Source organism: Acinonyx jubatus, chromosome B1, assembly GCF_027475565.1.
Source record: "Acinonyx jubatus isolate Ajub_Pintada_27869175 chromosome B1, VMU_Ajub_asm_v1.0, whole genome shotgun sequence".
NCBI lineage: Eukaryota > Metazoa > Chordata > Mammalia > Carnivora > Felidae > Acinonyx > Acinonyx jubatus.
This window is the reverse complement of record NC_069382.1, coordinates 67449447-67476219: the sequence shown is the minus strand read 5'-3', so window position 1 is coordinate 67476219 and position 26773 is coordinate 67449447. Positions and strand designations below refer to the sequence as shown.

Below are 26773 nucleotides of genomic sequence, written 5' to 3'. Positions count from 1 at the left end.
TTATTAAGGGGAGGGACGGAGGAAATGGCTTTTTCACTTTTTAAAAGTTTTGAAGTTCTTTCCGTTAAGATACCACATGAGTCTGATTGGAGTGAACATGGAATAAATATTAAAGCTTCTAAAGGAACTTCTGCTGTAATAAGTGGAAGAGTGTGTGTTGAGTTTGTGTGTTTAATCACCGGCACCCTCTTGGTCAGAAAATGTGCATCAGACTGTTAAAGGAGCACTGACACTGCTTGTTGCAGGCAGATTCATATCAAAGTGTTAATGTAAATATTCAGTGGTATTGAACCTATCAAAAAGTGATCTGTTGAGTATCTACCAAGTACAAAGACGTACAAAGATGAATGCCAAGACCCAGATTTTTTATACTCAAAATATTTATGATCTAGTTAGGCTCATGAGATATGTACACCGCTCTGTTGCCAGGCAGTTACATGTTAAGGGTTAAAGGTGTGGTTTTAAAAAAATTGTAGGGGAATTCAAGGGAGAAAAAGATCTTCCAGCCTAGAAGTCATCATAAGGAAGATGAAATTTTTACCAAGGAAGTGTTTCTCAAATGTGTGGTTCCCAGGCAGGCAGCAACAGCCTCCTAAGAACTTGTTAGAAATGTACATTCTCAGACTCCACCTCAGAACTGCTGAATCAGAAACCCTGGGGGGTGGGCCCAGCAATCGGTTTAAAAGCATCTGAGTTTGAGCCCCACTCAGACAAGGAAGTGTTGGATCAAGGGTATGCTGACTGAAGTCAGGGAGAAACAGTGACTGGTGTATAGTGTTTGGTTAAAGGCGGCTGGCTGAATGGAAGGAACGTGAAGAAGAAGTGGTTTAGAGTTTCTTGAGTCGTGTGGTTTAGCTTCTGTTTAAGGGAATTCTTTCCCAATGCACTTTGATCCTTATTTCATCCAATTATCCTTCGTAATTGTCATGTTCATCTCTTATTATTCTGATCATTGAAGATGTTTGCATCATCGAGATAAGGGATAGAATTTGTATTTTGTAAGAGAATTTAAGGCTTTGGAAAATGTAAAATATCAGAATGATTGAACAGCTTTGTGGCTAGCTATGAGGTTAAAATATTTGTTCAGAATACATGTTTAAAAAAAGGGTTTCACCCATGGGGGAGGGGAAGGAAAAAAAAAAAAAGAGGTTACAGTGGGAGAGAGCCAAAGCATGAGAGGCTGTTAAAAACTGAGAACAAACTGAGGGTTGATGGGGGGTGGGAGGGAGTGGAGGGGTGGGTGATGGGCATTGAGGAGGGCACCTTTTGGGATGAGCACTGGGTGTTGTATGGAAACCAATTTGACAATAAATTTCATAAAAAAAAAAAAAGGGTTTCATGTCCTTTCATCATTTCCTAGATAAACATCTTTTAGAGATTTTAGTTTTAAAACTTAAATTCAGTTTTACATGTAAAAAATGGGGTATGTTCCCCCAGCATTTCTTCTACATATTTTAGAAAATTCAGTTATTTTGGCATTTTTAAAGATCCTACCCCTTCAACAGTGAACATGTTAAAAAAATAAAATTCAGGGGCGCCTGGGTGGCGCAGTCGGTTAAGCGTCCGACTTCAGCCAGGTCACGATCTCGCGGTCCGTGAGTTCGAGCCCCGCGTCAGGCTCTGGGCTGATGGCTCAGAGCCTGGAGCCTGTTTCCGATTCTGTGTCTCCCTCTCTCTCTGCCCCCTCCCCCCCTCCCCCCCCCCCCCCCCCGTTCATGCTCTGTCTCTCTCTGTCCCAAAAATAAATAAACATTGAAAAAAAAAATTTAAAAAAATAAAATTCATCCGAGTAAATGTGAAGATCTAATTGGCTTTATCAAATGATTCATGAATCCGGCAATATCCCATCTAGAAAATAGAGGGGTGTTCTGAGGAATTGTACAAAATGGAAAGTTTTTATGGGAAGGAGAGTGGAGCAATAAAGGTATATGCAAAAAAAAGAAAGAAAGGAAGGAAAGGGCAGGGGTCTCGTCTTCCTTTGTAGGAAGGGAACGGAGGGGACCCAGCTGATAGATTTCCTCATTGGTGCTTATCTGAAAATTCCTGATTGGCAGGTGAAGACATTTCTGAGGGAGGTTGAACCTGCAGTTAACTTAGTTATGAAGCTCTGGTTTGATGACTTGGTCTGGCTGGAGTAACACCATGTGAGGCCTGTGGTTTTCTTTTTGGCAAACTATACTTTCATTTCTCCTGTGATTTTAGAGGAGGTGGACCCTTGGTGTTGGAGACATTGATTCGGGGCCTCACTTGGGCCACTTGGGAAGTGGAAATGATAACCTTCCTTTCAGCCTTTGCGCATCCAGCTGCGTGGTGCCTAAAATGGAAGGGTTACAGTGCTTGCATAAGTGAGCTTCTGATTCTCTGTTTAAAAAGAGAAAGTGATTTTAAAGACAGTTCAGGGGAAAAAAGAAGAACCCATGATCACATGGTGGCCACACAGTTAAGCTTTAAGGTCAAAATGTGTTCCCCTTACTGGAAAAATGGATTCATTCTCTCCTAATCTGGTTTTACCTTGGCACTATCAATTTATCACGTGCAGAGAAGTCTAGTCATTGTTGTAGGTGTGTTGCCATCTTTACTTCTCAAGGGAGGATGTATTTAAGATCTTTTTTGGGTTTGTTATAAAGGAACTTTAGGGTCACATATATAATAATGTCATAAGGTAATAGTGGCCTCTGCCACGATATCATTAGATTTTTCTCACGCTTATGGAGTGAAATATTTGGCTTCCGTGTATAAAGATACATTTAAAACCTCCTGAAACTTGGGGCACCCCGGTGGCTCAGTTGTTTAAGCATATGACTCTTGATTTCAGCTCAGGTCACGATCTTATGGTTCATGAGTTCGAGCCTTACATCCAGCTCTGCGCTGACAGTGCAGGGCCTGCTTGAGATTCTTTCTCTTTCTGCCCCTCCTCTTTGTGTGCTTTCTCTCTCAAAGTAAATAAGCAAACTTAAAAAATAAAATAAAATAAAACCTCCTGAAACTGAAGACCTGCCAAAGGTTCATCAGATTTTAGGGATCTATTAATATTTTCTTCAGCCTAATTCGAGGATGAGAAAGAGGAAAAGGAGTTGAGACAATCCCTTATAGTTTTCAAGATCTGACCTGTGTTTTAGGGACCAGTGCTTTTTATTTTTTCTAAAAGAAAAATTATTTTTTCCAGGAACTCACAGTACTATGGAAAAATTATATTAATTCCATAGCATTATTTCATTTTACAAATGAAGTATGTTAGTGTCAGAAGTCAAAACTGAACTACTTTTGTCCTTGTGTTCTGATATTTCAGGGCTTTCTTGGCTTGAATATACCCAGGAATTAGGAATTCAGTGCAAGAGTTGTGAGGATTTATGGCTTCTCACTTACTACTTTTCTTACGTATGTGTGTGTTTATATAATTTTTCATATACACACACATCTGTATATTTGGTATTAAAGAAAGGATGTGTCCCTACTCTCCCTCCCCCACATCACCTCCTGTACATCAAGCCCTACCTTTGTTGTGTGTAACCATCTCCCTCACTTGCTATGGGTAGAGTTTTGCAAGGTTGCAGAGTAAGACCTGTCAGCTGACGCTTGCTCACATGAGAGCCATTAAGAGGGTGGTGTGGCCAATGTCAGAACAACCTTGCAGCTGAAGGCAAGTCACTGCATTTGCCCAGAGCCATATGAATGGGTCTTGTGACCAATTAATTGACTACTACATAATCTCCAACAGGGGAGCACAGATGGAATGAGTCAGCCCAAGCTGCTCAACCTGTTGAGTGTTTTGTCTTTTGCTGACCCAGAGTACAAGCTTAGGAACAAAAGTAGGAAGTGGGATTTGGACTTGCCTGTTTTAATGGTCCTGCTGAGAGCATATTTTATAGCATTGGATACATCTGACTTCCTAATACTTTGGCAGGCTAATTTACGTAACAAATGAATGTTCCTTTTTTTTAAACTTTTGAAAGAGGAAATTAGTAGGCTGCTGCCAAGTAGCTTGCCTCACCTACTGTATAGGAAGTACAGGGATTACTTAGGACGGCTGGTCAGTGTGGAGTATCCCTCAAACAGCAAAGGATCTTCAACATTTGTGTCCACGTCCATGTTGATAGTCAGGATAAACCGGAAGAAAGTTCATACACTCAGGACATGTGTGGCGGCACTACGAAGACAGCAAACCGGCCAGGGGCCCGGCAGGATTCAGCCAGATGTGTGTGCGGTGCTGGTTCTGGTGCTGCGAGGACTTACAAGACGCTTTTACGCACAAAGGCTCGAAAACGTGCCAGGGTAGGAAGGGGCACTGATCGCTCGGAACTCAGCAACAGGTTTGAAACTTCAGTTCTGTTTTAAAATCTCAGAGACATGTTTATTTAATTCACTGCGTACCAAGCGGGATGAAATTCTGTTGATCCAAAACTTGTTTGTTAAGAATACTTTGTTTTAGTAGGATGTGGGGCCATTGATGGGTGTGCGGAAACAAGTCCTTTCCAGTACAAAAAAGGTGCAGGCATGGTTCTTATTATTTTTTTGACTGTTTCAATTCTACTACCCATCTGCTTTCTTAACTTTTCCTTACTTATCCTGGAGCCAGCTCGCAAGAAATGGTTACATCCTTGTCCTGTGTTGAAGTTTGAACAATACTATTCACAGAGGTCATCAGGAAAACGAGTTGCGGTCCTGAGGGTCCACCACAGTTGGTAGATGGGGCACAGGACTGGATGTTATCTCTTAGTCTGAATGGTAGGTGGAGGCAGGATGGTGGGAAAGAGCCCAGTTTCTTCTGGCAAATTATTTTCGTGAGAAGGATTGGAGTTATGCCGGAACTAATTTTAAGAGTGGAGCTTACTTAAAGAGAGTAACATTATACTTGCTGTATTCTTTTAGGTTCATTATGTCATCCATTTTGGAAGAATTTATTAATTTAATTAGTAATAGCTCTTAATTGAAACATATTTATAAAGAATTTTATTGCATATCAACCAAAAGGAAAAATGCAGTGAGAATCTGATGTAGATAACTACTAAAGAGAGTCAGTTAAAAGTTAAGCTCGGATTCTCATGATTAGTGTAAAAGTAAGTTTCTAAATTCACTTACATATTTTTTTCCTTATAAGAAGTTTTCTTAAAATTATGTTTTATAAACTTTTTCCATCAATATGGTTCTTGGTTGGTTGAAAATAATCAGGATATAGTTTCTGTCATATAAAAATCATTGTCTTTCTTTAGTAGAAACTTAATAAAATGGTATATAATCTACTTCAGTATAAACCCAGTAGATTGGAGAGTTAGGGAGAAGTGTGGAAATCATTTTATAGGGGCTGGGTCACATGCTATCCACTCAATTAAAGGGAGATATTTATAGAGGGAGCAGTAATGAATGATGTGGTACATTAGAAAAATACATTTGAGTGTTCAGATAAGAATTTCACTTTTGTACTTTTTTTTAATTAATTTTTTTTTTTTTAGAATTTATTTATTTTTGGGAGACAGAATGAGACAGAGCATAAGCAGGAGAAGGGGAGAGAGAGAAAGAGACACAGAATCCAAAGCAGGCTCTAGGCTCTGATCAGCAGAGAGCCCGACGCGGGGCTTGAACATGAACTGTGAGATCATGACCTGAACCCAAGTCGGATGCTCCACTGACCGAGCCACCCAGGCACCCCTGTTTTTATCTGTTTCTTATCAAGATAGAACAGCTGAGTGATACAAAAGAGTAATGGATTGGCACTCAGTTGATCTGGATCCTGATTCTGATCCTGATCCTGATCCCCACCTCTGCTGCCCAGGAAGAGCCTTTAACCATCTGGGAGTCTCCTGGCTTTTCTGTGTCTCACTTTTCAACTCTAAGCTATGAAGTTGGTTTAGATTATTTTAAAAAATCCTTTCCTTCTCTGAAACTCCAAGATGTAGCATCAGGACCTTTTGTATTCCCTATATTTATTCATATGATTCTAGATTCCCCAAATACATATTAGGGGTGAGAGGGATAAGAAAATAATATGCAGGGCCACATAAAGTTTTTTTAAAAACTTCAAAACATTTCGGTATGAGCTTCTGCTTCTCAGTTTCAGTGAACTTAATATTCTTCAGTGGATTTTAATCATTTTTATTTAAACAACACGTTAACAAAAATTTTTCATATCCATTGTTGCCTTTTCTTATTTTAACTTCCTTTAGAATTACTTCTTTGGTGCTGAGACTTTTTTTTCCTCTTGTTTAGAATTTTGCACAGTGATGACGTATACTCGTCCATTAATTGGAATTCATCTCTAGTGAGACCAGACCAGACTTGGTAGACCTCATCTACTTTGTCTCCCCCTTCCTACCATCTTGAAAACATGATCGTTATTTGCCGTGTTGTGCTTGGTTTCCTGTATTTCTTTAGGACTTGAGCCAGTCTCAAGGGTAGAGTGAATTATTGACAGGAGCTTGCACTGTAGGGATCTGGCTCGAGAGTGCTCACGAGTTATCTGTTTGTCCAAGTCAGGTGGCAGTCAGTTAAGTATGACTTCCAACTCCCTCTTTGCTCTTGGGTATCTTAAATCAATAATTTTAGGTGGTCTTAGCTGAGTGCACTGATAAGTAGGTTTCCCCCCCCTATGTTTCCTCATGATTTTCCAGTTACTCAGAGGTGAAGAGAAAGACTCCACACATGTAGAGGAGTCATGTTAGATACCTAACAGTGGCCACAGTGTAAAACTGCCACAGTTCAGTGCAGAAGGAAACGTTTTTCTTTCTTTAAATTTTTTTTTTCTTTTTAACGTTTGTTTATTTTTGAGAGAGAGAGAGTGAGTGTGTGAGTGAGCGCTGGGGAGGGGCAGAGAGAGAGAGGGAGACACAGAATCTGAAGCGGGCTCCAGGCTCTGAGCTGTCAGCACAGAGCCCAGCGTGAGGCTGGAACTGATGAACTGCGAGATCATGACCTGAGCTGAAGTCAGAGGCTTTACTGACTGAGCCACCCAGGTGCCCCTGCTTTTCTTTCTAATTATGGTCCACGTGGAATCAGACTTTTCAGGGTGGAAGTGTGTCCTCCGTATCTTCGCTTCCTTTCTCCTTAATCTCTAGAACGAAAGATATTGGAGGTTCATTTATTTCACAGAATTCCAGAATCAGCAAAAACCTACAGAGTTTGATGAAACATTTTAAGTGGTTTGTCAGTAAAAAAAAAAAAAAAAAAAAAAATCCTCTCTAAAACCTCACGTCTAGTAACTGTTATGAAGCTGGACATAGGGTGCAGTCTTCAATAATCACTTCCTTCTTTTTTCTTAAAATATCAACCACAACAAAGCTGCTAATAACTTGATTTTTCAAACTTTAGTAGCAAATTAGATAAGTCCAGAAGGCTGTTTTTGTGAGAAATCCGGGAGTATTTGCCAAGCTTATCAGTGAATCATTGTTTCTCTGATAGCAGGAGAGAATTTGACATAACATTTTCTTAAAAAGTATACGCTACCCACACCAAAGAGGAACTGAAACAGAGCACTTCAGAATCAATTGTGCTTTAAGTTTCATATCTTGGAGTTTGGATTCAGCAGAGACTCTCTGTACTGCTTTAGAATCACCAGGATAGGAAGGGCCAAAGAATTAATGAGTGTATGTATTAGACTTGTCTACGATCTGGATGAACGAATTCATTACAAAAAAGAAGGAGGCTTAGATTGCTTTACTCAACAAGAAAAGAAGTACAGAAACCAGGGTTTATTTTCTTTCCCCTAGTTAACTGCTTCACAGAGATAGGCTGACCATGATTTTACTACCAGTCTTTATTTATAGCAGTTAGGACTACTGACAAGGAAATATAAAAATAGTCGCAGATTTAGAGAGATATGCTAAGGCAACAGACCAAAGAATTCTGTTCTGGAAGATTTTAGCAAAAAGGACTAATGCAGGTTGCAGGGTTAGGGAGAGTGTTTTTCATTGTCTTCTTCACTTAGCTCGGCTGTGAAAACTCTTCTGCTTTGATACTATGTAGAAAATGTAGCTGTCCAACAGGTTGAATGAAGTGGGTAGAGGAAAAAAAAAAAAACAAACGCTAGTCAGCTGATGGTCTTGTGCTTTGTGACAAGCTTCACCAGAGGTTGAAATTGCTGGGTGTGACTCTTTCAGATGCATTGAGTATTGCTGTCACAAGTTCTTCTGCCCTTTCTGCATTCCTTCCCTTTTCACTGATTTTATGTGCCATGAGGAATTTTCTTTGACTAGCGAAGAGTTTATTTCCACTGGTTGATGGTTGGGATTTAGAGATATAATTTGAGAATATGTGAATGAATGAAAGCATGCAGTGGTAACTTAATGTTGCTGCAAAGTCACGTCTAATTTAGGTTTAAAAACATTCAACTTGACCCTCTGAGGCCACGCCTCTTCTTGGGAATGAATCAGAGCAGCCTTGGTATAGAGGGGTTTTGAAGGGAGTGTGAACTTGCTTCATGTAGACTGACAACTGACATAAACTTTTGTCTGGGTCTTATTCTGATAAGTGTTAGTTGCCATAACTAGTTATGTCCAGAAGACTGTGTTTCAGACAGAGGACAAGGATACTCCAACTCTGGGGTCTGCAGCCCAAGTCATTGGGCAGCTTCTGAAGCCTTTATCCCTTAAGTTCCTACTTAGCTGTACACTGAACTGGAATACTCGGCTGCACGGGTCCATGATTCCTGGTTCTTCTGTTAGGACTCCTGTTGTGAGTCAGGCTGTGGCTTAGCCTTATCCTTTTATTGTTATAGTGACAAAAGCTGAATAACTGCTGAATAATGGTGCAGCAAGCCCTGGTGGGAATTGGTGAGAACAGTAATCTGTGACCCATCTAAGATTATAATTAAACTCCCCATCAAAATTCACCAAAGAAAGAGAATCTAGCCTTTGGACTCTAGAAACACCAAGATCCCTGGCAATTCTCTTCCCCTTTTGTGGGATCCCAAATTTATATGGATTGTTGAGTATCAGGTATATATCCATCCATTAGAGTTTTATCTTGAAGGGTTTAATCCTTCTCTTATTAGTTTATAAAGGTTTAAAAAAAATACTCTCAGGTCTTTATAGAACAGATGTGAATTAAAATGCTATCTTTTTTTTCTTAAAGTTTTTTTTCAATGTTTATTTTTGAGAGACAGAGTGTGAGCGGGGGAGGGGCAGAGAGAGACAGAGACCTGGAATCTGAAGCAGGCCGTCTGAGCTGTCAGCACAGAGCCCGATGCAGGGCTCAAACCCAGGAGCTGTGAGATCATGACCTGAGCTGAAGTCGGAGCTTAACCTATTGAGCCACCCAGGCTCCCCCTTTTTTTTTTCTCTTGATGTGCTCTTTCCTTTCACTTGCACACCTCACCCTGCCCAAAGGCAAAAAACAAAAAGTTTAGTAACACTAAGCTAGTTGTTTCACTTACTGATTTTTAAAAACTCTGATTCAACTCTGATTCTAGCGGCACCTGGCTCAGTCGGTTAAGTGTCTGACTTTAGCTCAGGTCGTGATCTCACTGTTTGTGAGTTCGAGCCCCATGTAGGTCTCGCTGTTGTCAGTGCAGAGCCTGCCTCAAATCCTCTCTTCCCCCTCCCCCCACACCCCCCCCACTCTCATCTGTTCTGTCTGTTAAAAATAAACATTTAAACATAAAATTAAGTTAAAAATCTGACTCTAACATGTGAGAACCTACACCATAGTACCAGATACAGTGGAAGCATCTTTGATCTGGGGATCTTCTCTATCCCGATCTCATGATCTATGTTTCTATTTTCTCTTGTACAAAAAAATAATAGAAGTGGTAGAATAGGTCAGTGATCATCAAATATGTGAACTGTTTTTTTAAAAATGTTGCTTCATGAGGTTCGTTTCAGATCCACTTGAGCAAATTTCTAGAAGTGGAGCCTGTGAGGCTTTATTGACTAAAAACAAACAAACAAAACACTTGAAAGAGTTTCTGGGGTGATTCTAATGATGTGTCAAGTCATCAGATGGGTGGTGTCTGAGGTCCCTTCCAGTCCTAACATTCTGAGTATCTGTCAGTGACTGATGGGTAACAAACTGTTAGAGAAATGTGAAGACCTTGGGTAATCAGTGGAGCCAAAACTGTCTCAGTGGTCATCTTTGCCATGTGAGGGAGCAAGCCGTACGGATATTTGAGGAAGTGTATTCTCAACAGAGGAACTAGTAAGGACAGAGATCCTAAGGCAAGACCATGTGTGCCGTGCACTCTAAAAAGAAAAATGTTGCCAAGGGGCAAAAATCATTTGGATTCAGAAAGTGAATTGTCCTTCAAGGGAATGTGAACGGACCCAAGGTGGACTGGTAGATAGGGCTAGCAGCTGCACATCGTGATAGGAGAGGCAGGTGGGGGTTGTCTGCTGCCTAATCTCTCCCCCATTGGCCCTTGCTTGATAACAGCAGTTGCTATGATCAGAACTCATTTCTGTGTGTTTAAGCATTGTTCTGTCAAGGCAGTCGGTGATACCTTAATGTGAGCTATTATGAGAACTTGTTCCTCTGTCAGGAAGAACAAGACCACATGAAAGGATTGGGCTCATTCTGTAGAGCAGAAAATGTAGGACTGACCTTCTCCTTTCCAGCTGAGTGGACAGGCTGAGGGGAGACAGCTTGTAACTCAGCCAAACAGGGGCAGAGACTTTTGATGGCCATATCCAAAGCTCAAATAATATGTCCTTGGTTTTTATCTTCACGGGGAATTCTCTAGCTGACTATAACACACCTAAATGCTCTTCAGAGAATAATCCTATCACAAAACTGTAAAACTAGTGCTCATTACTGAAAGTTCCTGTATTTTAAAAGTTCCCTTGACAATTGAAAAAGTTTTTTTTTCCTTTTAAATAGACTTTATTTTTTAGAGCAACTTTAGGTTCACATCAAAATTGGCAGAAAGTACAGAGAGTTCCTCTGCCCCCCCTTCACGTGCACAGTCTCCCCTACTATCAATATCTTGTATCAGAGTGGTATGTTTGTTGCAGTTGATGAACCCGCACCGACACCTCATTATCATTCCAGACCATAGTTTACTATGGTTTATTAAGGTTCACTTGCGGTGGTGTGCATCCTATGGGTTTTGACAAATGTATAATGAAATGTACCCATCATTATAGTATCATACAGATCAGTTTCACTACCCTAAAAATCCTCTGTGATCTGCCTGTTCATCTTTCCCTAACCACTGGCAACCACTTATCTTTTTACTCTCTCTATAGTGTTGCTAGTGTTGCTATAGTGTTGCTAGAATATCATTTGGTTGGAATCATGCAATAGGTAGCCTTTTTATTTTATTTTACTTTATTTTACTTTATTTTTATTTTTTACTTTTAAGTTTTTAAAAAATTTATTTATTTTGAGAGAAGGAGAGAGAGAGAGAGTGAGAGCGAGCGAGTAGGGGAGGACAGAGAGAGAGAGGGAAAGAGAATCCCAAGCAGGCTCCATGTTAGCATGGAGCCTGACATGGGGCTTGATCTCATGGACTGTGAGGTCATGACCTGAGCCGAAATTAAGATTCGGTTGCTTAACTGACTGAGCTACCCAGGCACCCCATATGTAGTCTTTTTAGATTGTCTTCTTTCACTTAGTAATATGCATTAAAGCTTTCTCCATGTATTTTCTTGGCTTGATAGCTCATTTCCCTTTACCACTGAGTAGTTATCTGTTGTCTGGATGTAGCACAGTTTATCTATCCATTCACCTACTGAAGGACATCTCGGTTGTTTCCAAGTTTTGGCAATTAGGAATAAAGCTACTGTAAACATCTCTGTGTGCGTTTTTGTATAGACATAAGTTTTACTCCTTTGGGTGAATATCAAGGAGTATGATTGCTGGATCATAAGCTACGAGTTTGTTTTTTTTTTTAAGAAACGGCCAAACTTCCAAAGTGGTTATACCATTTTGCATTCCCACCAACAGAGAATGACAGTTCATGTTAATCCACATCCTTGTCAGTATTTGGTTTTGCCAGCATTCTGGCCATTCTAATAGCAGTGTAGTGGTATCTCACTGTTGTCTTAATTCGTGTTTCTCTAATGACGGATGACGTAGAGCATCATTGGTATGTTTATCTACCATCTCTATATCCTGTTTTGGGGGGTGTCTGTTCAGGTCTTTGCCCATTTTTTAATGGGGTTGTTCATTTTCTTATTGTTGGGTTTTAGGAGTCCTTTGTATATTTTGGATGACAGACCTCTATCAAATATGTTTTTTTGCAAATGTTTTCTCCCAGTCTGTGGCTTGTCTTCTCATTTTCTTGTTACTGTCTTTCATAGTTGAGAAGTTTTTAATTTAATTTTTTTTGTTAGTAGTTTTTCAGGCAGGGGAGACGTTTTTAATTTTAATAAAGTATAGGTTATTGGGGCACCTGGGTGGCTCAGTTGGTTAAGCTTCCAGCTCTTGATTTTGGCTCAGGTATCTGTGGTATTTGGCATCAGGCTCTCATGCTTGTAAAATTAAGCCCTGCATCCGGCTCCATGCTGAGCATGGAGCCTGCTTGGGATTCTCTCTCTTGCCCTGCCCCCTCCTCCCTCCCCTACTCTTGCTCATGTGTGAGCCTTCTTTCTCGAAGTAAGTAAGTAAATGTTAAAAAAAAAAAAAAATAAAGTCCAGGTTATCAATTGTTTCTTTCATTACATGTGCTTTGGTTGTCATCACCATGTCCAAGGTCATCTAGATTTTTCTCCTATGTTATCTTCTAGGAATGTTAGAGTTTTGCATTTTACATTTGGGTCTGTGATTCATTTTGAGTTAAGTTTTTGTGAAATTACAGAATCTGCTTTTTTACTCAGTATAATATTTTCCCCATGTTATTAAAATGTTTTCAGGAGCAAGGTTTCATGACTCTGTAGTATGTTCTTAAATGGATGGCTTCAAAACTTAAGGTATGTTCTGCTGGTGGATGTTTGGGTTTCTAGTTTAGAAAGAAACCTATTCTTATTCACATTTCTGACAGTCTTCTTGGCAGATAATTTTCCTTGTAGGAAATTTTCCTTCCCCAATGGAATTTGAAAATTGGGAGATAGAAATTGGTCAGATAGATAGAAACCAAAATATCTACATTTGGAAATGGTTACTATATGTAACAACAAGGAGTTACCTAATAACCTTAGAATTAGACCTGTTCACCCACCTTGTCATAAGCAGCTGAAGACACACATAGGCCTTACCACATAGGGGTTCACCCCTATAAAACTTGATGTTGAGTAGTTGAAGGTTAGATTAGTTTGTGTGTGCTCTGCAAACAGATAGATACCAAAGCATAAAGGACAGTTTATCAATCAGAAATCATTCTTCTTCCCCTGGGAAGGAGCAGGTAGGGGTGAAGACAGATAGGAATGTTAACACTAATCAGGATTGTGCCTCTACTTGGAAACCTGAATCAAAGGTAAGGAATACCCCGTCCCCCAACTCTAACACCTTTTATAGGTTAAATCACCTCTTGAAGCATATGAGTGTGAGGATTTTTTCCTTAACATTTTAAAAGCATTTTCTCTATATGCCTTCAGAGATAATTCATTTACTTGGTTCAACAATAAAAATATATATTTGAAATATATTTTTCCCACCTCATTATTCTTCCCCATGCCCTTTAGGTAATCAATTTTATTAGTTTTTTATAAATCCTTTTTTTTTCCATTTAAAAACCCATTTAGCATTTTCTTTTTCTGCTTTTTTTTTCTTTCTTTTTAACTCCAGCATTCTCCCCTTTCTTGATTGCTCCATCTTGATCTTCTTTGCTGAGTCCTCCTTTTCTCCCCACCCGTTAATGTTGGTGTGCTTGAAGGCTTAGTCCTGGACCTCTTCTCTACCCACACTCACTTTCCTTAGTGATCTCATTCAGCCTTTGGCTTGAAGTACCATCTGTTTGCCAACAACTCCCACATTTATAACTCTAGCCCAGACTTTTCCCCTGCCCTCCAGGTTTGTATATCCAACAACTTGTCCCACCTGCAGCTTTCTCTCTCTTGATGGTCGTAGTTATGACTCCTCTTTTTTTTTTTTTTTTCCTTCCTTACACTATCCAATCCATAGCAATTCCAGCGGGCTCTACCCTCAAATACTACCCCAAGTCTGACTACTTCTTGCCACCTCCACTATTACAACCTGGTCTATGCCAATGTCCTCTCTCTTTTTATTTTTCATCATGATGAGTATGCTATTTAATGCCTATTCAAGCCATCCCGCCACCCACCTCCCCTCTGGTAACCATCAGTTTGTTGTCTGTAGTTAGGAGTCTGTTCTTGGTTTGTCTGTCTTTCTCCTTTTTTCCTTTGCTTATTTGTGTTTCTTAAATTCCACGTATAAGTGAGATCATGTGGTATTTGTCTTTCTCTGACTTATTTTGCTCAGCATTATACTTTCTATCTCTATCCATGTTGTTGCAAATGACAAGATTTCATTCTTTTTTATGGCCAAATAATATTCCATTGCATGTATATGTGTGTGTGTGTGTGTGTATGTGTGTGTATATATATATACATATATATATATCATATCATATATATATATATATACACACACACACACACACATATATGTGTATACACACACACATATATGTATATATACCCATACATCCTTGGGTGGGGTGTGTGTGTGTATAATATTATATATATAATATCATACCTTCTTAATCCATTCATCTATCTTGGGCTACTTCCATAGTTTGGCTATTGTAAATAATGCTGTAATAAACGTAGGGATGCATGTATCCCTTTGAATTTGTATTTTTGTAATTTTGGTGTAAATCCTCAGTAGTGCAATTCTTTGATCATAGGATAGTTCTCTTTTTAATTTTTTGAGGAACCTTAAAAGGATTGAAGATTTCCCTCAAAGGGAAAAGGATTTTCATTTTATTATGAAATATTTCAACCATAAGGAAAATACAGAACATGGTATAATAACCATATGTGTACCCACAACCAAGTTTTGTTAAATCTTAACATTTTACCACTCTTGCTTCACACATATAATTAAAAACAAAAGATCTAAAACACGAGGGGAACAGATGTTGCTTCCTACATAGTCCTTACTGGGCCCAGTCTTCTCCCTTCTTCCTCCTTCCAGAGGTAACCACATTCTGAATATTTGCCTCTGCTATATTTTTAGTTTACTGGTTATAATGTATCCATAAATAATACTGGGTCACACATATTTAACATTATAGAATGAGTAGCATACTGTACATATTATTTTGAAGAATTGCATGTTTTTTGAAATTTATTCATATTCATGTACCTCTAGTTCGGTAATTCTAAATTCCAGTATAGCATTCACAATTTATGTATCCATTAGTCTATTGATGAACATTTTAATTTTGTTTTTACAAACTATTTTACTGTTATAAACAATGTTGCAGTGAATAGTATTGCCCTTGTGTTTTTCTGCACATCTGTATGGATTTCCATAGGGTATGTGCCCAAGAGTGGAATTGTTAGGTTTTACGATACGTGAATCTTTGGCTTTACTAGATATCCTTCAAAGCAGTTGCCTCAGCTTCTTTCCCAACACAGTGCATGAGTCTTCCCACTGCTCATCATCCTTGGGTGGGGTGGCGGTGGGGGGCCTGTACACAAAATGTATCTTGTTTCTTTTAAAACAGCTTTATTGAGATGATTCACATACCACACAATCCTCCCATCTAATGTGTATTTATACTTCAGTGGATTTTAGTGCATTCACTGAATTGTGCAGTCATCACCAAAATCAACTTCAGAACAGTCCATTACCCCCAGAAGAAACCCCACACAAAATTTAACTGTCATTCCACAATTCCCCAATCTCCCTACCTCCAGCTCTAGTCAGCTGCTAATTTGCTGTCTCTGTAAATTTGCCTATGCTAGACATTTTGTATAAGTGAAATCATATAACATATGATTCTCTGTAGTTGATTTCTTTCACTTACCATGCTTTCAAGGTTCACTCCTGTTCTAGCATGTATTAGTATTTCATCCCTTTTTATTGCCAAACAATACTCCATTGTGTGGATGTGCCACATTGTGTTTATCTGATGATGGACATGTGGTTGCTTTCCACATTTTGGCTATCATGAATAATGCTGTATAAATATTCCTGTACATTTTTTTTAATGTTTATTTATTTTGAGAGAGCACATGTGTGCGCACTTGAGCACCAGAGAGAAAAAGTACAGAAGAGGGGCAGAGAGAGGGGGAGAGAGAGAATCCTAAGCAGTCTCCACACAGTCAGCACAGAGCCCAATGTGGGGCTTGATCTCATGAATGGTGAGATCATGACCTGAACTGAAATCAAGAGATGGACACTTAACTGACTGAGCCACCCAGGCACAACCCCAAACCCCAGACATGTTTTTATGGACTTTTTTTAGATGAAGAAATCCTGGATGCCAGGAACAATAGGCAGAGGTCACAGGTGTCCACCTGGTGCAGGTGGGTGAGAAAGGAGCAGGGAGCCCTTTCTCCAGCTCACTTGGCTGCCATTGCTTGGAGCTTCCCCATCATCCTCACCTTCATGTGACAGGCATGGCAGCATGAGCACTTCCAAACCACTGCTTCAGCCTTTCCCTGTGAAGACTCATGGCCACTCACCTGCCTTTCTGTGGCCTTAATAAGTGTTCCGGCCTCCAACAGCATCTTATTTCAACTACCGACTCCCAGACTGCTGGTCTCTCTCTCTCTAGGACAGCAATCCAGTATTGTCTTTTGGAAGGCTTGTCTTCCCTGCCCAACCAGAGAGAACATTTTCAGGCAAATTTGTCAACTATCTGGGCCATATAATTTTAAAACCAGTCTTTGAAGGTGCTGGCCAAGCTCCTGGCCTTGTTTTGTCTGCTTCATCCCCATGCCTCTATAACCAGGAGTAGACTATAAAATCTGGAAATCTCTTAGAACCAATTGAAGAAAAAACTACTTCTGATAGACTAATCAGGCTTTTTACCTGGGAGACCAGAGTATTCTTGTGAATTTTGCCTTCAAAGGTCAGAACTATTCTTCCTTTTCCTACTTTTTAAAATTCGATTTAGGGGCACCTGGGTGGCTCAGTCGGTTAAGTTTCCAACTTTGGCTTGGGTCATGATCTTGCGGTCCATGAGTTTGAGCCCCACATTGGGCTCTGTGCTGACAACTCGGAGCCTGCAGCCTGATTCGGATTCTGTGTCTACCCCTTCCCCGCTCACACTCTGTCTCTGCTCTTTCTCAAAAATAAATAAACATTAAAAAAAATTTTTTTTAGGGGCACCTGGGTGGCTCAGGCGGTTAAGTGTCTGAATTTGGCTCAGGTCATGATCTCGAGGTTCGTAAGTTCGATCCCCACGTCAGGCTCTTTGCTGATAGCTCAGAGCCTGGAGCCTGCTTGGGATTCTGTGTCTCCCTGTCTCTCTGCCCCTCACCCGCTCATGCTCTATCTCTCTTTCTCTCAAAAATAAACATTACAAATTTAAAAACTTTTTAAAATAAAATTCAATTTTTATAAACTAAATTTTTAAGTGTTTCTTTTATGTAGAAATCAGCAAAAACAAATCTGTATTCTTCCTTCTTATACAAAAGGTAGCATGTTCTTTTTGCTGTTTGAACTTTCAGTATAATTTGGAGATCTTACAGGCATTGCTGTCATACTTGCACACTCTTTACAGTAGCTGCTTGGTATTTTGTTGCATGAATTTGACATAAATGATATTATTTACCCCTACCAATGTCTTCTCCAGTTGTTTCCAGTCTTCTGCTCTTAGCAAACATGCTGCAAAGATATATGTATCTATGTACACACACATATATGTATGTGTGTACGTACATAGATACACATATATGTATACATACATAGATATATGTATGTATGTCTGTATATGTACGTATACATATGTATATGTATGTACACATATATATGTACACACACACATACATGTTTATATCTGTTTAGTTCCAGAAATAGAATTGGTGGGTCCAGGGTTAAAAATACTTGTAATTCTGATATCTATGACAGTTTACTCTCCTGCCCCCACCATGTAGTTCTACTTTTTTGTGCCTCTGCTCGTATTAATTGCATAGGGTGTCTAACTTTTGGAATTTTGCCAATCTGATAGGTGTATGAATTTAATTTGCTTTTCTCTAAGAGTAAGATTTAACATCTTTTCATATATTTAAAAATCATCTTAATATTTTTTCTATGAACTATCTGTATACATTGCCCAGTTTTCCATTGGTTTGTGAGCCCTTTTCTTCATTGGTTTCTGGTCCTTTTTATAGTAGGGGGATTAATCTTTTGTCTGTGATATGAGCTACTAATTTTTGGTGAAATTTCTTTGATAGCAGTTTTTGTTTTTGTACATAGTTGAGGTAATTCATATTGTATACATAATTCTGTGTTCTGCTTTTCAGTCTTAACATTATATCACAAATATTCTTATTTTTCAAATGTAACAGGTTTTTATACTTCAGAAAGAAATGCAGAGGGATCTCCTGGAATGTAAAGGATGTTACCCTGACTTGTTTGCTACTAATATTAAGGTGATAACATAGCAGAGTTGGAACAGCACAGGATCTAGAATCAGGAAACATTGGTTTGTGTCCTGTCTTTGCCACTTACTGGTTACAACTTTTTTTTTTTTTTTTTTTTTTAAATTTTGAGAGAGAGAATCTAAGCAGGGGAGAAAAAGAAGAGAGAGAGAGAGAGAGAGAGAGAGAGAGAGAGAGAGAGAGAACATGCAAGTTAGCCCTGGGAAGAGGCAGAGAAAGAGAAAGAGAATCCCAAGCAGGCTTTGCGCTGTCAGGGTGGAGCCCGATGCAGGGCTCGAACTCATGAACCGTGAGATCATGACCTGAGCTGAAACCAAGAGGCCAACACCCAACCAACTGAGCCACCCAGGCGCTCCTGGTTATAACTTTTTAAAAGTCTCCTAATTTCTATGTAAAACATGTAATACACGCTCTCATGCGACTTTTGTGAAGATTACTTCAGGTGAATTCTGTAAAGTGTTTGGCAAACTCTAAAATGTTAGGTAATTATTTGTGCATGTGCTGTGTGGCTCTCATCACCAGAGCCTATATCCAGACGTCAGACTTTCTGGAAGTTGTGTCTTTAGGCTCTGTGAGATTGTGCAGTAAAAAAATGTCAGCATTTAATATGATAGAAATCAATTTGATACAGTACTAGAGCAGTAATAACAAACTCAGAGGCTATATATAAATAGGTTTAATAAATGAGAAGAGGGGTTACTTTTTAGAGAGAAACTTGTCCTGTCCTTGGGGAAGCAGGGGATGAAGAAGGGCAGGACAATGTGGTATATGAATACTGACAAGCTCAATAAATGTCATTGTATGAAGCCAAACTACATATTTGAAACTGAATCTAAATGCCTTGAATTCATTAAGGTGGTTTCCCTGTGGGAGTTCACCCACTGCCTCATGCTTCAGCTACCAAGAAGCTTTTTAAAGCAAACAGTAATTAAGGTTGTTTGTCTTAAGGCAATAATACAATCTTTGATGGGTTAAAAAAAACAGAATGTTTCTATTGTATTCCTCAGTTTCATGATTTATTTTATTTTTAATTTTTCAAGAAGTAGTATAGTCATATGGTTAAATATTCAAAAGGTACAAAGTCTCAGTGAGTACTTACAGCACACTTACTGTGTGCCTGGCTCTTTGTTAATCCTCAAACACTTATGAGGTAGGCATTTTGCAGATGAGATACTGAGGGACAACGAGGTTAGGTAACTTCCCAAAGTCACGAACTAGAAAGAGGCAGAGTAAGGATTTGAGCCCAGGCCACCTGGCTCCAGGGTCTATATTCTATGCTGTTTTAACAGATGTGTATTAAATAGTTTTAGACACAGCCAGTCTTACAACTCATTATTTATCTTTCTAGAGATACTCTATGTACATATAGTAAAATCCAGAGTTTTTCCCACATTTTTTCCTTTTTAAAAAAAAAAATACATATGAGAGCATTCTATACACAATGTTTTGTACTTCTTTCTTCCTATTAAGATGATGTCCTAGCTTATTATAGAATCATAAGGATCTTCCTCATTTGTTATTGTATCTGTATAGTACTCCATTGTATGGATGGACCATAGTTTAACAGTCTTGTGTTGATGGTTGTTTCCAGTCCTTTGCTATTCCAAACAGTGCTACAGTGAAAATCTTTTTGTACATAATCATTTCGAACTTTTGCAAATTGACCTGTAGGATCAATGCCTACAAGTGGAATTGCTGGGTCAAAGAGTATGTGTGTTTGCACCCATGTTGTTCTTCCCCCTCTCCCCCAACCGTCTTAATTTGGTTCTGCCCTCTGCCCCATGGCCCGGCCCTGCACTGCTGCCCTCTGACCATTCCACACGTGCTCGCCTGTACCCATCTCTTTTAGAGCTAATATTTTACAAACAAAGATAGGTACAGTTTCTGTTGATTTTGGCTTTCTCATTTTGCAAACAAAAGACCTTATGGAGATAACAATGATTTAGACCTTGGGAATCTTCTAGGAAAATAGTATTATTATGTTATCTGTGTACAATTTAAATGGATCTAGAATTAATGTATAAGCCAGTGTCTTGAATATTTATCTTTGATTAGCATATAAGTTCCGTGGGTGGGTGGAGAAGGTGGGGAAACCTTACTTCAAAGAAGATATGAAATCATGTTGATGCAAGTTAGCTTTCAGCAGGGCCATTATGCATTTCAGTAATCCTAAAATACAGTAACGAATGTTGACTGTTGGGGTTATGCTGACAAGAGTGTGAAAGAATTAGCTCAGTGAATATTAAAATTAAAGCATGCATGGAGATGTACAGTGTACAGCAAAGCTTTTTTTTTTTTAAGTTTTTTTAATGTTTATTTATTTTTGAGAGAGTGAGACAGAGCATGAGCAGGGGAGGGCCAGAGAGAGGGAGACACAGAATCAGAAGCAAGCTCCAGGCTCTGAGCTGTCAGCACAGAGCCCGACGCGGGGCTCGAAACACGGACTGTGAGAACATGACCTGAGCCGAAGTCGGATGCCCAACCAACTGAGCCACCCAGGTGTCCCAAAGCTTTTTTTTTTTTTTTTTTTTTTTTAATCTATACACCCAGCATGGGTCTTGAACTCGTAACTCTGGCATTGAGTCACATGCTCTTCTGACTGAGCCAGCCAAGCACCCCCCACCTTTTTTTTAAATATAGGTAGCTTCCAGTTTATAGATACCAGAAAAGAATGAGTAGTGCTCTTTTATGAATTCAAGAAATTATTTTGGAAAATATGGTCCATATTTAGAGATTCTGTGAGTTTTTAAAGGACAGAAAGAGAAAAACCTATTAATAGCAACAATAAAATCTGGCAAAGCTAGCCAGGGGTGGAATTCTGGTTGGCATAGTCACCTGCCTACTCAGTGACCCTCTTGCCTCAAAAGAACTTGTGCTTTTCCTCTGCAGATTTTGTTAGCATCTTTTGAAAATTCTATCAGTTAAAGATGCATTTATATTAAGAAACATGTTTGTCAAAGTATAGAGTATATCTGGAAGGGTTAAAGGATGCTGTGCAGTAATGTGGATTAATTAAGATTGCTTTCCTCTTAGTACTTGGCTGGGGTCATCTATTCCAAATTATACTGTGCACACACTTTATAGATGATTTGGAATTTTAGTGTGTTAGAGTTGGAAGAATGAGACCTTGAGAGGTGATTTTAGCCCCAACCCATCATTTTTATAGGGGAAGAAACACTGGACTAAGAGATGAAGCAGTGTGACCAGGATTGAACTGTCGATCTTGCCTAGAACTCAGGCATTCTGATGCCCAGTACAGTGCTTTGCAGTTTTGTGGATGCCCATGGTGGCCCCAGGGCAGTGGGGATGTGGGGCATGGTGACTTGAGGGCCACACATAAACTTTACCTATTTCAGAGTCTTACCTGACATGACCCTGAACTCAGGAAAAAAGGAAGGAATTCTGTCTTTTCCTCCTCTGTACTTCATAGTTCCCTGTTCGTAGCATCCAAACCTCAGGCTATATTGTGACTCGTAATGTTTTGTTATTGCTGTGTGAACTCATTATATGAAGATTTACGTGGTTTTAGCTTGTGACCCTTACAACCATTTATAGCCTTATTTCAGGGGGAGGGAGAAACAAGTTCTGAGTTACAACCTACTTACACATAAACTTGATTGTCATCTTTGTTATGGATCAGTTATATTTGGAATAATGTTGGTTGGACTGAATGTTACTTATTCCAGTCTTTTGACCTTCCTTAAGACATAGTAAGTATTGCATTGGTCAACAATCTCTTATCCTACCATTCTAAAATCCTAAAATCTCTGAAAAGATTTTTAGAATTAACCTGAACTATTGTGAAGCTATGTATAGTTTCTGTCTAATCCGCTTAGCATAAATATTCATAACTTGGCCTGGTGTTACATTTGTTTGATTTGGGGATTTGGTTATACCTTGAACCCTGGAGGAGGTATTACATAATACCTTCTTTCTAAAGTATAAAAAATTCTGAATTCTTAAATACCTGGCCGCAAAGATCTCAGTGAAAAGATTGTGTATCTGAACTTATCTTTGATTCATGCTTTACAGTTTTAAGAGTACTTTCATACTTAGTCTTTGTTTTTCCCAACAACCTTGGGAGAGGTAGATAAGGCACATAGATACACTTTGGGAAAGCTAAGCCCTGGATAAGTGCTTTCCTAAAGTCACCTGACTTGAAAGTTGCAGAGCTAGAATTAGAAGCTCTGTTTACCCTGGTTAATACTAATCCATGTCCTAAGCATCACGTCCTCTGTGACTTGCACCCATCTCTTTCCCCTACAATGTGGATTCGACCTCTTTGTCCTGTAAGTTCTACAAGACATATGGACATTAATCTCAGTATCTGTGACAGTGTAGTTTACTTAAGTGTTTGTATGTTGGCCTTCCCATAGCAAATTGTAAGAATTTTGAGGTGGAAACTGGATCTAGTTAATTTCTATTCCTGGTATATCTTTCATGGTACCTGGGTCAAGCCAGGTCCTAAAATTGCATGGAAGGAGGGGCACCTAGATGGCTCAGTTGGTTAAGCGTCTAGCTCTTGATTTCTGGTCATGATCTTATGGTTTGTGGGATCGAGTCTAGCATCAGGCTCTGCGCTTGGGATTCTCTCTCTCCCTTGCTCTCTGCCCCTCCCCAACTCTTGCTCACATGCTCTCTCTCAAAATAAATGAACTTCAAAAAAGAGTTTTTAAAAATAAAAAAATAAAATGGCGTGGAAGGAACGAATGCAGGAGTGTGCTTTAGGGCTCTTGTTACTAACAGTGCTCTTTGTACGTCATGCTGCTGATTATAGAGATTTATTCTTTCCCCACATTTCTTCTACAAAAGGAGTAAAGGATTTACATATCACCTACTTTGTTAAAGACAAAGTTGTAGCCAATATCCAGTATAAAATTTTTTGGTAAAATAACAATGGGATACATTTAACTGGAATCATTTTTAAATTATATCTTTAGGCTAGCTTTATGTATAAAAGTTTCTGATAAGAATTGGAGTCTTTAAGTACTTTTCTTACTATACTGTTGACCACAGAACAGAAATTCAGTGGTGAGTTTTTATGTAGTTACTCTGCAAGTAAACTTGGCAAGTTTTACAGCAAAGACAGTTTCACTGTAAAATAGGAACATCAATTAATTTCCAAATTACCTTTCCTGTTTGCTTTCTTTCTGAGAGTAGTAACCCAGACCAAAACAAAACAAAACAAAGCAGAATTCCAAATTTGTTACTGCCATTATTTACATAATTTTTTTTCTTGAAATAATTAGTGTGGTACTGAGTGGGGAATAATGTACATTTGTGCTGACAGGGTGAACGCTGTTGCCATCTCAAACACAATTTCCCCTTTTCTCCACTTCTAGTTTTCCTTTATTTTTAGGTAAGAGTCATTAGGACTTCCTCTCTACTCTTTTTCCCCAAAATTTATTTATTTTGAGAAAGAGAGATCAAGTGTGAACATAAGCACGGGAGGGGCAGAGAGACAAGAAGACAATCCCAAATAGGCTCCATGCTGTCAATGCAGAGCCCAGCATGGAGCTTGAGTTTATGAACTGTGAGATCATGACCTGAGCTGAAATCAAGAGTTGGAGGCTAGGGCACCTGGGTGGCTCAGTCTGTTACGCATCTGACTTTGGCTCAGGTCATGATTTCGCAGTTCGTGGGTTCAAGCCCTGTGTGTGGCTCTGTGCTGACAGCTCAGAGCCTGGAGCCTGCTTCAGATTCTGGGTCTCCCTTTCTCTGCCCTTCCCCCACTCACACCCCATCTCTCTCTCTCTCTCTCAAAAAATGAATAAACATTAAAAATATATATTTTTTAAGTTTGATGCTTAACAGACTGAACCACCTAGACACCCCCTTCCTCACTATTCTTGAGCAAACCTTTCTAGAGGGTTTCTGTTTGATTTTAGAAACTTTTTTGAGAAAGAGAAGAGGAGCAGTGAGAGTTGGTAGAAGAAACACAGAATAGGGCTTAAGAGTAAAATATCGTCATAAATACAGTAAAAGTTTCATCAGAGCAGCAATTATGATTTGTTCACAGCTGTATCCCAGTGGTTGGAAGAGTGCAAGCACCCAGTAGGCATGTGGGAGCTACTTGTTAAATGGGTAGTTTTTGCCATTTTCTGTTGTGATTGTTATTGTTGATTTTTTTGTTTAATTTTACTTTTTCTTGGACCACTTAAATTTCTCTATCATATTTTATTTACCATTTATTTACTTTAAATGTTTATTCATTTTTGAGAAAGTGTGAGTAGGGGAAGGGCAGAGAGAGAGGAGGATAGAGAATCTGAAGTGGGCTTTGTGCTAACAATAGAGAGCCCGATGTAGGACTCGAATTCATGAACTCTGAGATCACCACCTAAGCTAAAGCCAGCCGGTCAACCAGCTGAGCCACCCAGGTGCCCCCTACCTTTTTTTTTTTAATTTTATTTTTAATTTTTAAAAATTTACATCCAAATTAGTTAGCATATAGTGCAACAATGATTTCAGGAGTAGATTCCTTAATGTCCCTTACCCATTTAGCCCATCTCCCCTCCCACATCCCCTCCAGTAACCCTCTGTTTGTTCTCCATATTTATGAGTCTCTTCTGTTTTGTCCCCTTCCCTGTTTTTATATTATTTTTGTTTCCCTTCCCTTATGTTTGTCTGTTTTGTCTCTTAAAATCCTCATATGAGTGAAGTCATAGGATTTTTGTCTTTCTCTGACTAATTTCACTTAGCATAATACCCTCCAGTTCCATCCATGTAGTTGCAAATGGCAAGATTTCATTCTTTTTGATTGCAGAGTAATACTCCATTGTATATATATACACCAACTCTTCTTTATCCATTCAACCATCGACGGACATTTGGGCTCTTTCCATACTTCGACTATTCTTGACAGGGCTGCTATGAACATGGGGGTGCATGTGTCCCTTTGAGACAGCACACCTGTATGCCGTGGATAAATGCCTAGTAGTGCAATTGCTGGGTCCTAGGGTAGTTCTATTTTTAGTTTTTTGAGGAATCTCCAGACTGTTTTCCAGAATGGCTGCACCAGCTTGCATTCCCACCTACCTGACTTTTTAAATATTCACATTCTTAGATCACAGGACTGCCCTTTAAACTCTTCCTGTGAACTTGTTGACTATATAAGGGTTATTTCCTTGCATGAGAGCAAAAGGGAAAACATTTTTGAAGTATTCATCTTTCATAGATCATGTTTCAACATGGCTATACTTAAGCCCACTTCTAGCCTGACTCCTATAAAAGTTCAAAGGACCAGTCAAGCATGAACACTAGAATTGGTCTTGGAGGATGTTGGCAAATCATACAACTACTTGTCTCATCCTTATTAGCCATGACTCCTTGAAACCCTGGGTATGCAAGTCACTACCACCATTCCATTTGCTCTGAAAATGGCTTTGTCAAACAGCTTTAGTTCTCCTAAAACACAAGTCAGATGATGTCATTTCCCATCTCAGAAAGTTGGAATGGCACACCACTGCTTGTAGAAGCAAACATACATTCCTTGGCTTGACATTCAGGGTCCTCCACAAGTAGGCTTACACTGTCTTTCCAGCCTCATCTCCTGCATAATTCTTCTATAGTAGACATGTTTCAAGAAATTAAGACTTTGACTTTGTACCATTTGACTTTTTGTATTTATGTCATGCCCTCATTCTGCAATGACTCTCTCCCCTGTTTACGTTACATGTGGAATCCTTGCCATTCTTCCTAACTTCATCAGTTCAGATATTTCTTCTTCTGGAAACCTTTCCTGTTGGTTTTTTTTTTTTTTGTTGTTTTTTTTTTTTTTTTTTTTTTTTGCTTTCTATATTCTGCCTAACCCTTTTATTTTCATGTAGTTACCTATATGATTGTATCTTGTAGATTTTAAATGCCTAGAGAATAAGGACTTACCCAGTTCTTATTTATTGTATCCCCCTGACTGCCAGGCTTCTTTGGCCTTCATTGGCTGGTAGCAGCATAACTCCACAATCTGTCCATCATCACCTTCCCTCTGTGTCTATGTCCAAAATTCCCTCCTCTCATGAAGTCACTAATCACCCTCATCTAGTATGATTTCATCTTAACTCGATTACATCTGCAAAGATCTTCTTTCCAAACATGGTCATGTTGACAGGTACTGTGAATTAGGAATCGAACATACTGTTTTGGGGGACACGATGAAACCCACAACACATGGTTTTATATATTTTATTTTATTTTATTTTATTTTATTTTATTTTATTTTATTTTATTTTATTTATTTAGAGAGAGAGAGAGTGGGAGTGGGAGAGAGGGAGAGAGAGAATCTCAAGCAGGCTCTGTACTGCCAGTGCAGAGCCCGATGTAGAGGTCAAGTTCAC

General features: G+C 39.1%; 1 protein-coding gene across 6 annotated transcripts in view; it reads left to right on the top strand.

Annotated features, from left to right (window-relative positions):
• FNIP2 (folliculin interacting protein 2) overlaps positions 1-26773 on the top strand; it is a 126930-nt gene that overhangs the window by 33488 nt on the left and 66669 nt on the right. For 3 of the 6 annotated variants that reach the window (XM_015063688.3, XM_027068215.2, XM_015063687.3), the window contains exon 1: positions 1770-4310. The exons of 2 other annotated variants lie outside the window; for them this stretch is intronic. In XM_015063688.3, coding sequence (XP_014919174.1) covers positions 4135-4310 — 176 coding nt within the window. In that variant the 5' untranslated portion in view covers positions 1770-4134. Of the gene's footprint in view, positions 1-1769; positions 4311-12775; positions 12837-26773 lie in introns of those variants that run through there. One more of the 6 variants, XM_053216770.1, reaches the window with a different exon arrangement.